The following is a 14218-nucleotide window of genomic DNA, read 5'->3' as shown; positions in this document are numbered from 1 at the left end:
TATTTTAAATAGCATTTACTTGAGAAATTCTATCTTACACATTTTCTGATTTGTTAGTAATGGGCATTTTTCACTTGTAGACTGAATTATAAGTTTCAAGAACAATTCACCAGCAGTCAGTGAGCCTTGTAAAGATCAGCTGGCATTGTCTCACCTCTTATTTATTTGACTTTCTCAGACATGTCTCTCTTACTGAAAAAATTTTTAAAAATCTGTTTTCCAGATAAAGTTTTCAGGTTTTCATATGAATTAAATACATAATGAAGGGGGGGGGGGGGGGGGGGGGGGGAAGGAAGGAGGGGAGGGCAAAAGGGATGTGTGTTTTTAGGTCTTGTTTTCTTCTACAGATGCATTAGATTTGTTGTCTATCATTAGCATTGTATTCATTTTCTCACTGAAATTCAAACAATCACAGAATATACAAAGAAAACCCCTCATACTTCAGGACTCTTCATACTTTATCTTTGTCCAAACAACTGAGGAAGGAGGTGAGGGGAAAAAATAAAATAAATAAATTAGTAAATTAGAAAAATAGCTGACAAATTCATACCATTTCAGATTAGATACTGAAAAAAAACACGCTTCCAAGATACACAGTATTACCGTCACTTCTCAATTCTGAAATCTCCTCCTCCCACAAAGGAGAAATAAAGAAAAGGTTCTGTATGTTTCCCTTTGAGACACAACATTTTGACTTGACAGTATATTGACTGAACACCTGGAGGTAATTCCCTCTCTTCATTCTGATAGATGGGGAGGAAGACAAAGGAGAGAGATCAGTGGACCACACACACCCAGCAGAGTGAAAAACCCCAAAATGAAGCAACTGAGATACCAAGAGAACCTTCAGAAGGGACAACGGCAGCTGTACATCAACAGCTAATTGAAAACAACTTAATGCACGTCTCTCTCATAAATGGGGATCCAGATTTTTGGCTTAATAGTAGTAAACATTCTCCTAACAAGAAAAACTGTTCTCCCGTGGAAACTCTGGAATCAGAAACAAAGAAAAGAATATGTCTGGCATCTCTGTTTTCTGAACACCCAAAACATGGATACATCAACACTGTAATCCAGATGTTACTGCAAAAGAAGTTTTATAAATATATACACAAAAACTTTGAGATCATTCCAACAAAAAGGTTGTTTGGTTTATTTTCATTTGAAGTAGTGCTTTTCTAACTGCAACCTACTGATTATTCATTCAACTAATTCTTTTGACAGTAGCTTCACACACTGTCTTTCCAGACTGTAGAACATCTAAATCACAAGTCTCAGCCAGTGTTTCTGGTAGCAGATTTACTCTGTATTATGACAACTTTTACTTGTCATCATAATGCTGAAAAAATCCCAACATCTTCACAGTATTGTCCATCTTTTGCAGGTTTTCTTTTCTTTTAGTGTTGTGTGAACTCAGATCCTTTGTTAATGATATTCCAGCAGCCACTTTACCAGACTTTCTTCTCTGAAACTTTTTTATAGCTAATAGTGTGCTTCAAACAGCTTTTTTGTTTCTCTTTTTTGCCTGACTTCTGTCAGCAAAATCAGAATTTTCATCATAATTATGTTCTGGTTCACAAAGAAAAGCATAGTAACTAGAATCTGGCCACTTCACTTGCAATTCTTTTTTCTGATTAGAGTCTGTCAACCGGAATGGGACAGCACCTACTGTGAGAGCAGACTGCATGGCCTGCAGCAATTAAGGCATCAGATAGATTGCTATCCTCACACAGAACATCCACCTCTAACTTCATTTCAGAGCTATAGTGGATAAAATGAAATATAAGACCTGGTTTATGAAGAAGCTTCTGAAACAGAAGTATAGCTTCCTCACTCCACTGTTCCCCCTTGCCAGGAACTGTATCATGCAAAGAGCAAGAGTGTGCCAAGCGCGGCAAGTATAACAGACTTTCTGGAACAACTTTAAGTTTATGGATATCAGAGTAAGGGATGCTTCTCAGAAAGCCATAATCAATAAATGTAAGAGCAACAGACTGACTTGTTACTTCACTAATTTCTGCCCTGTACCACTCTGCTTCCTGCCCAAACTCAATCAAGCAGCTAGCACCAGGCGTCACATGTTCTTCTGGCAGAGCTGGCAAGTTGTCAGGAAGGTCAGAGAGCAGCGATGACAAGTTCTGCATGCAATCAAAGAAGACTTCAAACTGGACGCTGAAGTTTGAAGGATCAGTAACTGCAGCTGCACACCCAGGATATGTTCTGCCACTATGCAGCAGCATCCACATGACTGAATTTATCTTGAATGATGTATCAAACTCCTTACAGTTTGTATTGCCATATTTTTCTGGTCCAACAATTGTCCAACAATGACTTAACAGTTGGTTCAAATACTCCTGAAGTGTAACTTCTCCTATTAAAATATCTACCTCCCAGACATCAAAGGATTTCAAGTATCTCAAAAACAAGATCCTTATTTCACAATCCAGGAGTGCACCTGCTATGTGGCCTAAGTGAATTTTCTTCAGGTTTTTAAAACAAATCCACCTACAAAAAATAGCTTGTTTAGGAATACTTTTAATCTCATTACTGAGCATCTTTGCATTATTTAAGGACACCATCTCATATGTGCCATAATCCATAAAAAAAACTAACATTAACTTTTCCCTGACAAACTTCTTTATCACTTTTGATCGATACCATTTTAAGTTCCTTTCAGATTGTGTAATGCATTCCAGTCCTTGTTCAATGTCATTCACTCTAAGTAAATCACTTCTTTGTGCTTCTTTGTCAAGCATTACATTTAACTCATGTAGTATTTGCAAATTTTTAAGTAACTGCACATAAAATTCTCCACTCTTCAAAATATTAACTACTTCTGCTGCTTCTACTTGTCCAGAATTTAGAACTTGATGAAGGAGACATAAGGATTTTACAGAAATATTTTTCATCCTAGTAGCCTTGGTTTTATTTTGACCACCTAAACTATTCTTAGGCTCTTGAGGACTACCATTTTGTTTAGGTTTATTTTCCAAAGCAAATACCGATGTGCTTTTCCACCTTGTGCTGTTTATTTCCTGCAAAAAGCTGTTAGACAAAGACTCTCCATCACAAATTACATCTATTTCCCATTTTTCTCCATGTTGCTGTAAGAACTTGCAAGCTACTGGCTTGTCACTTACTGTTCTTGCAAAATAAGCAGCACTTTCCTCAGTCCAGCTTTCACCAGGAACACTTTTTACACTGCTAAGGAAACAGTGAACACTAAACCTTGGCAGAGTTAAGAACTTTTCTGGAATCCTGCAGATTTTTGATGAACTTACAACTGCAGCATTACCATAGTCAATAAATTCTACCTCATAGGAGTTTCCTGATTTCAGAGTTTTAATAACTGCTCTATAGTAAAAACAATCAGCGTCATGCTCTGCTACAATGAGATCCCCTACCATGAGCTCATCTAAGCAGTTTTCACGACCTCTATTCTCCAAGCTTTCGTTTAAATCATCTGCTAGTTTTATTATTAAATTTTCATCCTCTGCAAAGTGAACATAGAAACTTGATGGACTATTCATATGAGAAATATAACCTGCTACTTCAGTATTCACATGGATATCACGTTGAGGAAGACTGATTAATGTAGGTATATTTTTATTACTCCTTTTCTGCTGACCTGTACAATTTGGTCTTTCATTATGAGATTCAGAGAGAGCACTTACAGTTATTTCCATTGAATTTAAAGCAGAGTAAGAGAGCGAGTGAGAAGCAGGTTGTTCACTCCAAGGTTCCTCTCCGTTCTCCAGAACAGCACTGAAAGTATTTCTAAAACCTTGCTCTTTGCTGTCCTGTAAAGTTTGCTGTTTTGAGAATCCACTACACAACTTTGGTGAGCTACAAGCAGTTTGCTCTTCATCTCCAAAATTCTCACCAGTATCTGCCCAGTAATATTCATCATAGACTTGGCATTTCACTTCAGTTTTCAATTTAAGTATTTCAGGATCTTTAACACTTACTTTATTAATTTCTTTGTCATCTTTCATGTGATTTATCTCTCCTTCATTACTTCTAAATTGTTCCATACGGCTTTCCTGTGCCAACTCTTCCAATACCTTTTCTTTAATTTTCTGACTTACTTTGACCTGTCCATCATACAACTCCACAACAATCTTTCCATCTGATTCTCTGGATAAGATCACAGCCTTCAGCAGTTTACCAAGGAATGTTTTCACAAACCATGTAGTAATTCTTGCTGGAAATTCTGTCCCCCTAAGATCTGACAGACAGAATTTAATAGCTTGCATGGGTGTGAATAGTAGGTCAGTGGCAGAATCTGGAATAGGCATCAACTGGTCTCTCTTCACCATACTCTTATTTCCAAAATCCACATAGTTAACCCACAGAAAGGATGTCGATTCCACAGGAGAAGCCAAAGCTCTGTAAAAGAGACCATCTTCCACATATCTGGCTATACACAGTCGCGTATTGCTAGTATGATAATTTGCATTATTTGACATTTTACTTACATCACTAACTTTCTTCATCAATGCCTCAAGAGTTTCAGTGTTTCGATTAAGATGACAATAAAATTTTGAAGGACTATTTATGTGAGTTATATAAACCTCCTCCTCGCTTCCAATTTTTATATTAAAAGATGAATAGCAAAAACTGTACAGAGAACCCAATGATGAAAGGTTTCTCAGTCCAACATAACCAGATTGGGTGAGACCACGTTCTCTGAGGAATTCCTCTACACTAGTAAGTGGAGTCTGTAAGTCAACTACGTTGCATAAACAGTTGGGGCTCACAAGAACAAGAGCATAAATGGTGCAAGTCAGTGGTCCTCTACAAGAAGAAATGAAGTCTTCAAATTGTCTATGCACTTCTTCAGACCAGTTAATTGAGTCAGTCTGTAAGACTACATTTTTAAGTCCACATCGAAATGCTTGACTTTCTAGAGTTAGGAAATCTGGAAGAACACCGTTAAGATCTTTAAGTGAAACTCTTTCCCGATAACCATAGTCTATAAAAACCACATCAACTTCATCTGTAGATACCTGCTGCACAACAGTTGCTCTGTACCACTTCCCATCCTTGGGACACTTAACAACACAGGCAACCTGTCCAGTTTTGTAGGGACTGGTATGATCTTTATAGTAAGTCTGAATTTGTCCCATTAAGTTATCTAGCTCTGGCAGGTTGCTTTGCAGCTGACATGAAAAATCTGATGGGGAAAAAATGCAAGAGCATACCACTTCATATACAGCTCCTGGTTTAAACACAAGCTCTTTATAAACTAATTTTTCCTCACATACTGATTTATGCATTTTAGAGACAGCACCTTCTCCAAAACAAGATGGCACAACAGATTCTCTAGGCATTGGCAGCACACTTAATGATTTTTCCTTCTGAAGTATGTCTCCATTTCCAGATACCTTATTTTTGCTAATATTACTGGTGTTCTCTGCATTGATTTTTTCTTTTCTACATTTGAGGTGATTCCTGTTGTGCCGCTTTTTTGCTGCCCTCAGAACAGAATCTGGGGCCTTTAGCTGATACTCAGCATAACCAGCTTGAACCATACATGTGGCAACATTTCCTTGCAGGAAACCAGTATGACACTGCACATTAACAATGTACTTGTTGTTTTGCTTTCCAATGACATGAAGAAGCAGTGGTTTGTTCAACACCACATTTTTGAAGAAATCAGTTTCTTTTTTAACCCACACACCATCAACAGGAAATGTGTGAGCAAGGGAACAGCACATAGCCAAAGCTGGTAAATCAGAAAACTCAGGAAGCAGTGTTTTCACATTGTGACAAGGTATTGTATCTGTATTTCCAAAATCCAAAAAATAAACCACAATGCTAACACGAAACACTTTTGTGACAACAGCCCGGTAATAACACCCATCCCTGCTATACCGGGCACAGCACAGCAACCCACGTTCTGGCTTTTTAAGTACCATCTCATCATCTCTACATTGACTGTATGTGCAAGCAATGTTTTTCATCAAAGCCTGAAACTCATTCTGGTATCTACATGTTTGAATCCAAAAGTCAGATGGATTTATGACATATACTACAAAAGCTCCATAAAAAGAGTTCATTTGCATCTCGTCACTCTTACACTGGCTGAAGAAAGAAACATCCCATTCAGGTAAGCAGGGTTTTGTATCTTTGTTTCCAGAGTAATTCTTAGGTGAATTGTTTCTCTCAGGACTTGGTTTGTCGTTTGGTGCAATACTTCTGGTTTTTGTTTCTAAAAGCGAGACACACAGTGCATCTTTCTCATTCCGGTTTTCTGGACACTCAGCATTAATTCTAAGATTTTCTTTTTGCAGAGTTATGTAATACAAGTGTTCAGTGTTATTATATAAATCAACATGGACACACACAGAAGTTTGTCCTATTAAAGCTTGTGTAAGTTCCTTGAGCTGAAATTGTATTACTGTTTCATCCTGACTACCAAAACAAGACAGCGTACACAGAAATGAAATCATTGGTAATGTCAAAAACTCAGCTTTAAGTTTCTGAATACAACTAGGTGACACAGCTTCAATAATGCCAAAATCCATAAACCAGACCTCCACATGGTCAGAAAGAAGTTGTTTTATCACTCCTCTATGCCACTGTCCGTTTCGCCTCTTGGCAGCACAGAGTAGCCCTAAACTATCACAAGATGTAGTATTTTCTCCAATGAGAGCTTCATAGTACAAATGCATAGCTCCTGTCAAATTTTCCAACTCTTTCTGCCATTTCTGTATCTGACAATAAAATTTATTTGGGCTTACTGCACCAGTTATTTTTACATTTTCTTTACTGCCAACAGGTAGACATGGGAAGAGTTGATCTGGAACATGCGAAAAATCTGCTGGTTTCTCGGAATTATTTAAGGTAAGCAACTCCCTGAATGGATACTTCTGTTTCAACAGTTGCGGCATTCCCTTACAAAGCATTCCTTGGGGCAATGCTCCTAAAGTTTCTACAACAAGACAAAATGAATCTCCATCAATAAATTTACCTAGCTTCAGTTCAAGAACATCAGTAATAATCTTAGGCACTTCTAGAATAAAGAGCTGATATGGTGTAACAGCCTTCACATGACCTGTGATCTGTAATCCTACCAGAGATGAAAAATAGTTAATGGCTTTTGGACCCCATCTTTCTCCAAGAGGAAGTATGCTTGCAAAAACACCCAAAACCACCTTTGGAGGCAGCTGAAACAATTCATCACAAGCCGCAGCAAGATGTGTTTCCTCAACAGCCAACACATGGCCAGTGTCTATAAGAAAAGCCTCACAGATATTCCCTTTCTTTCTCAGAACTCTTCCTCTATGCCATTCTCCATCTGTGTCTTCCACCAAGCAAGATCCACCAACACAGACATCATCTTTTACTTTGAACACACGCTGTATTTCATTTTGTAGTATGTAATAATCAAGCTCACATCCTGCGTTGTATTGAGCCTGGAACACTATAACCAAGCACTCAGGATGGCACTCTACATGAGTTATCTTCAATTTCTTATCTGTTGAGTCTCGTGGAGGAGTCAGAGATTCCATCCTCTCTGCAAAGAAAAGGAGTATGATCATCTTGATAATTTTCTGTATTTTTTTCTTTGCAATTAATTCCTTACATGACGTTTGTTTTCAAAATGGTTTAACAGCACATTATTAAAATTCTGGTTAAAATGTATACTAAACATCTAAGAATGTCATGTTTTAGGCAACTAGGATACACTCCACACACTTCTCTTAGTAAAGACATACTCAGATAACATGAAAAAAAGTACCTCTGGATTCACTCACATGGCTACAGACTAGTTTTATAATTTGAGATTTATTTTTAACCAAAATGTTGCTCCCACAATAACACCAAGCTATTCCAGTCTGTTTCTTTTTCCTTTTAATATGTAAAAGACCAAGGACTCATCCCCTACTCCCCCTGCTTTTTCTGTCTAAATCACTTCTTCAAATCACTGACAATTTATAGCTCCATGCTTTACTGTTTACTCTGGCCGTCTGTACACTACCAGTTGTACCAACAGCATATTTACGGTTCTCATAATTGCAAGGACATACTGAGCCTATCATATATGTGCAACATTTCTGCACTGCTCATCAAACAACAACTGTGACAGCTGTGTTTTGTACTGTCTCAACGCTCCAATTCTACAGTTTAAGTATCTTCAAAACATCCATGTACTTTTCTGATCTATAATCCAGTCTTCAAGCTTAGCTTCCAGTTCAATTCATAAGTCAGTGATTCAGTGAATCTATGACTTCACATTGTTTAAAAAGGATGTGCATGACTATAATTTAATCAAGCAATTCCATTAAATAAACTGCTGTTCTAACAACGTAATTTGAGGAAGACAACATCAAATGCAAAGACAGTGGATAAACACTCAAGGATAGTCTGGACAAAGATAACCTTGATTTATTCATTTTTTTGTAAAGCTGGAACTTAAACTTTCAGTTTCAACTACAAGTTATCAGGGCAAGATCCTCCTTAGCCGGCAAAAAATCTTCAGTGAAACTGTCATGACAGTTTTCATCACAAGCATACATGAAGTAGTTAGTGAATACACAACCTGTCTTCAGAAAAAATATTGATCCCTATCATTCTAGATCACAAAAAAAATAGAAAAAAAAACCCAAACAAATAAATAAATGAGCACCCCTACTGTAAAGCAGTAGGGCAGAAGGATGAAGGACGCATATCTCCTAAAATCAACCCAAAAAAACCCCAAAAACAAAACCAAACCAAACCAAACCAAACAAACAAAAAACCACCAAAACCACCAGCCACCAAAAAAAACCCCTCCCAGTAAAAGCAGTACCAAAGCCAGAACTAACAAATTCCTGCTTCAGCAAGGCCCCTTTTTTCCATTTTCCCCTGTAAGAGAAAGTGAAAATCTGGGTACTTTTAATGAAAGAAAACAGCCTTAAGGAATTGGTTCTGTCTGCCTGGAAGAAACATTTCATCACTACAGACACTTAAACTTTTGAAGGGGCCTGACTGAAGTTCTGCTCCCTATTTTTTCCCCCCTTCACTATGCCCTATTTGCACTAACACCTAACAAATTAAAACAATTTGTGCATTAACATTTGCTTGCCTGTTATCACAGCCTGAGTAACAGCATCATACTGACACAGCCACATTTCTACAGTTTACAGAATGGCCTTTTGCTGTTTACTCACCTTTCCACCTCGTACAGCTTATTCATTCATAACACACCTTCTAAAGGAAACACAGCCCAGTAATTAACAACTCTGTAGCTCTCTACAAGGAAAGAGAATAGAAAAATCATTAGAAAAATACACATAAACTAAATTCTTGTACTACTTCTCTTACCGAGAGCAGCCGTGCTGGGATGTCTTTGGAGTGTTTGTTGACAAGAAGCTCAATGTGAGCCAGCACTGTGCACTTGCAGCCCAGGAAGACAAACACAAACTGGGCTGCATCAAAAGCAGTGTGGGCAGCAGGTCCAGGGAGGGGATTCTGCCCTTCTGCCCTGCCCTACTGAGACCCCACCTGCAGTGCTGCATCCAGCTCTGGGGTCCCAGTACAGGAAGGACATGGACCTGTTGGAGTCCGTCCAGAAGAGGCCACAAAAATGATGAGAGGGCTGGAGAACCTCTCCTATGGAGACAGGCTACAGGATCTGGGTTCTTCAGCCTGAAAAAGGGATGGTTCCATAGAGATCTTACAGCACCTTCCAATACCTAAAGGGGCTGGAAAGGGACCTTTTACAATGGTACAGAGCAACAGTAAATGAAGGAATGTCTTTAAACTGAAAGGGAGTAGGTTTGGATTAGATATTACAAAGAAATATTGTACTGTAAGGGTGGTGAAGCACTGGAATAGGTTGCGCAGGGAAGCTGTGGATGCCCCATCCCTGGAAGTGTTCAAGGCCAGGCTGGATGGGGCTCGGAGCAACCGGGTCCAGTGGAAGGTGTCCCTGCCCGTGGCAGAGGGGTTGGAACTGGATGAACTTTAAGGTCCCTTCTGACATAAACCATTCTGTGATTCTCTAAATCCTCCTCCTGCTGAACTACCCTCTTAAGATTATGAAAAACAAAATTACAAAACTGAATCCACCTCCCTAAAAGCAATGTATGGCTATTCTTTCTTCACTGAAGCTCAAAAAACCACACCAGTCAGAGGAACATCACACAGGCACCTACCACCTACCTTCTAAACAGGAGTGCTCACACACTTGCATTTGCTTGCAACTCTTCAGCCATCAAAATGCATACTTGTATCAGGCACCACTAACTTACAGACAACTCATGACATAACAAAAGGACTTTTAAATGCAACCAAATGCAAGACACAAGACACAGGTTGAGCTGCCTGTGCTCCAAAGCAAGCCGCTCTGACCGGAGCTGTCTGACGGCGCACCCACCTGAGATGAGCCGGCCACGGGCAGCCCGGCAGAGGCCGTGGCCGCCAAGGGGGATCCACGAGGAGAGCCCAGCGCCCTCCAGCAGCTGCCGCAGCAGCCTCAGCGCCGAGCGGGACGCGGCACCGCCGAGCGGGACGCGGCACCGCCGAGCGGGACCCGGCACCGCCGAGCGGGACCCGACCACGCCGAGCGGGACCCGGCACCGCCGAGCGGGACGCGGCACCGCCGAGCGGGACCCGACCACGCCGAGCGGGACCCGACCACGCCGAGCGGGACCCGACCACGCCGAGCGGGACCCGGCACCGCCGCACACCCAAAATGGCGGCGCGAAGCGCGGCCGGAACGTGCTGCCCGGGAACGCGCGTGCGCAGCGGCACCGTCCGAGACTCGTGCCCCTTGCGTGGGGCTTGGGAGAGTCCGGGCTGAAGCCGTGGGAACGCCGGTTCGAGTCCCGGTCCCGCCTTCCCGCGGGGCACTGCGGTCTGGTTCGCTTTCTTTCTAGGTTGTAATTTATTTGTTTGTTCGCGTGCTTGCTTGTTTTTTTGTTTCTTTTTTTTTTTCCCCCTTCGCGTTTGCATGTTGCAGGTGTCGTATGTTTAAGATGTCACGTGAGCTTTGAAAAAAAGGGCCCGTGGGTGACAGAAGTTCCTGGAGCTGCCTGAAGACGACTCGAGAGCACAAGGAAATTCTCTAGGCTGAGAAAAGCCTAGAACATCCTCATCCTAACAGGGTTCTAAGTGCTGCCCCACTTGTTTTTGCATGTACGTCAGATTTATTTTATTTTATTTTATTTTTTTTCCCTAGGGGGTTGAAGGCGGTGTTGCTTTTTTATTTTGTTTGGGTTTTTTTTTACAAAGAATATAAGCTGAAGTGGTCACAACAAGTAAACTTAATATGAAGTATACTCCTATAAATATCAACATGGTATGTCTGTAACTGCGCTCTAGATGTTGAGCTGTGTATAATAATTTCTAAGGGTTTATTTTCAATTTTTGCCCTTTGTTTTCCCCAAAATGTCAGGATTGCTGCACCATAGTTACACTTTGCAAAGTTAAGAGAGAGAAAAGCTGGGTTTGCAATACTTGGAGATGTAGTAATCTTCAAATACAGCCATCATATTAAAGTCTGTATAATGTATGTTTAAAGTGGTATTGTAGCTACTTGGGTTAACCCTGAAATTTACAGGAGTTCTTAATTTGATTTTGCAGGTAAACCATCATATTTATTGGGGTCAAGTATTTGTAAGAGCTTCTCAGAATAAAGGTTATACAGGTCTATCACTGATAGAACTTCAATTTCATGTTTCTGATAAAATGTCGAGTTTATCTATGTAGTTTTGCTTGGTGTCGGTTTTCCCAGTGTTGTGTACTATGAAAGTAATACAGCTAGCTCTGAGTTTTCATCTTTTCCACTTTCTTGAACCTTACAAATTTTGTATTCTTATTACCAATGTTTCCTTCCATCACTATTGTGAGGAACTCATTAAATATTTTTGCTCTTTTATCCAGTGTGGAAGGTTAACAAACTCTAGTAAGTCATTTTTGTATTTCATTGACAAAAATAAAATACAGTTGAAAAATAATTTTGTCATGTGAGGCTTTACTTTCTTAACAAATCTTGACTAATACAAAACCCCAAAGTGAACCTCAGGTTGTTCTTTGTCTATATCAAACTACTGAACAAGATATTTTCCAGAATATGTCTGTCTCCACTCAGAAATGTCTTATCAGGAAAATTCTGCTGTGACTCTGTATATGCTTTAAAATATTTAATGAAAACCTAAAATTAAAAAAGTCTCTGTGCTTATGAGAGGATGAAGTGTACTGTAAAGAAAATAAAAGTTTTCTTCAAAATATCATAAATGAAGCTCTGCTGCCAGCTGCCTGCCAGGAGGTGGAACACGGTGCTGTGTGAGTGAGCACCTTGATGAATTTAGATAGTGTCTAATCACAAGTCTAGCTAACTTCCAACAGCTAGGAAAACCAGTTTTGAGGGGAGGGAGCATAAGGCAAAGTTATCCCTTGTTGTAAAAACTGAGTGGCATACTGAAAAATAGTACCCAAAGGGTGGGTTCTGGATAATATAGAAATTCATCACCCAGTCTAAACACAAGTAGAGTGGTGCTCCAGAGTTCTTAAGTTGTTCTTGGCAGGTGGTAAATATGTATTTGCTTTGATTTGAGCAGTGGAAAAATGACAGGGAAAGGTTGCAATCTGTAGGATACCCTATAAAAGAAGGAGAGGAATTATCAGCATCTTCTCTTCTGTTTGAGTTTTGTTTCGAAAGTAAGTCTTATTGAATTCCTTGTGGGGGGAAAAAACCCAAAATCAGATAACCATCTATCTCCAAGGAAGGCAAGAGGCACAGACTGCAAAAGGATGAGAGTATCTCCCCAGTGTAGAAATAGAAAAGGGTTTAAGTCTTAGTCTTCTCCTTAATGATTCCTTCTGGGGTGACTAAATAGCTGAACATTCATGGAGCTGGTTCTTTGTGCTGACTGGAATGAATCCCATTTGCAGCACCTGACCTTCACAAAGAATTATGTAATGATCATAACTGCTTTCATTCCACATGGGGAAGGATGAATTAAGCAACACATATCCTGCTTTTAAGCCCAACAGCTATTCTGGGATCTGTCCTTAGTTTTGCTAAGATTGTTTCTGAATATTAATATCATAAAACTGTTTCTAAAATAGATAACTTATTTTTCATTCTTAGGAAGGACAGTCTATCATAACAAAGTACTTTGAAACTGTCTCCTGTGGGATTGGGTTAGTTCATGACATGGTGAAGTGTATGACAAGAGGAAATACTCCGTGCCTCAGTTCCATCCCTCTCAGCTTGATTCTTGTGCAAACCTACAAATACATCGGTGATTTCTGATTACCAGAAACATTTTTTTTATTGTATGTTATCATTTGCTTTTCTAAAAGACACTGCAGCATTCCTTGTCATAGCATTTATGTTTGTCTTTTAAGTAAATAGCTGTGAAAGGGAAGATGTAGATAACACGGAGGGCTGAGTGGTGACAGTGGAAATACAGGGCATTTCAGGGTTCTCAAAATGAAGAGTGAAGGCACCTCTGCCTAAGATAAATCTCACAGTAAGTGAATCATTTTATCCAGATCACCCCAGGTTACTTGTTTAAACAATGGCATTTACAATTAGAAATTGGGGATTTAAAAATAATCATATAATTCTATTATGTTTTCTTGGGAAAATCAGGGTCTCTTCTGAAACATTCATATAACAAGATCCGTATAATACTTTTTTTTCCCTGAAGTCTGAAAGTTTTGCTGTTTTTTTGTAGTATTCAACAAACTTGATAAAACAAGTGGACTTAAAACAGTCATCTCAAAACAAAAGTTTGTGCCCGTTTTCCTACTTTGTGTTTGAAAATGTATCCTTGATGTGTTCCTGGTTTATGTTTCTGTTAAGCTGGGCGATTGCCACGAGGTGGCAGGAACAGCCACAAGTTCAGCGGGATGCTTGGAAATACACTTGTGTTCATTCCGTAGAAGGAAGGAGCACAGAAGTGATCAATTCAGGGTGTTCCACAATGAAGTAAGAGGGTGCATGTGCTGGACAGTTTCACCAGAAGGGTCATCACATTTATCACACGGTCTGAAGCTACTTTCACTGTTTCCAGGTAACCTCTTGAAGTATTTTCAGTCTATTTACAGCACTTATTTATTCAATACACAGTCAGAATTTCATTTCAGATAGTTTATTAAATCACAGGTCAATTTTACCACCTCCACATCTTTTAAACTATGTTAATATCAACACTTATATGAAATTGGTCAGTAATTCAGCAGCTTACATATAAGAAAGCAGAGGGTAGAAACAGCT

At 39.6% G+C, this 14218-nt stretch overlaps 1 protein-coding gene across 1 annotated transcript; it reads right to left on the bottom strand.

The window, feature by feature from the left end:
* Positions 1 to 287: 287 nt before the first annotated feature.
* Positions 288 to 10539, bottom strand: TDRD15 (tudor domain containing 15). The gene is made up of 3 exons (XM_069011676.1): positions 10367 to 10539; positions 9159 to 9240; positions 288 to 7522 (listed from the first exon to the last, which is right to left on the bottom strand). Exon 3 carries the CDS (start codon positions 7515 to 7517, stop codon positions 1635 to 1637), a length of 5883 nt encoding a protein of 1960 aa, XP_068867777.1. The 5' UTR covers positions 7518 to 7522; positions 9159 to 9240; positions 10367 to 10539; the 3' UTR covers positions 288 to 1634.
* Between the last annotated feature and the right edge of the window lie 3679 nt (positions 10540 to 14218).

This window comes from Aphelocoma coerulescens, chromosome 3, assembly GCF_041296385.1.
Source record: "Aphelocoma coerulescens isolate FSJ_1873_10779 chromosome 3, UR_Acoe_1.0, whole genome shotgun sequence".
Classification (NCBI taxonomy): Eukaryota; Metazoa; Chordata; class Aves; order Passeriformes; family Corvidae; genus Aphelocoma; species Aphelocoma coerulescens.
The sequence above is the reverse complement of the archived record's forward strand: the minus strand, read 5'-3'. Positions and strand labels throughout refer to the sequence as shown.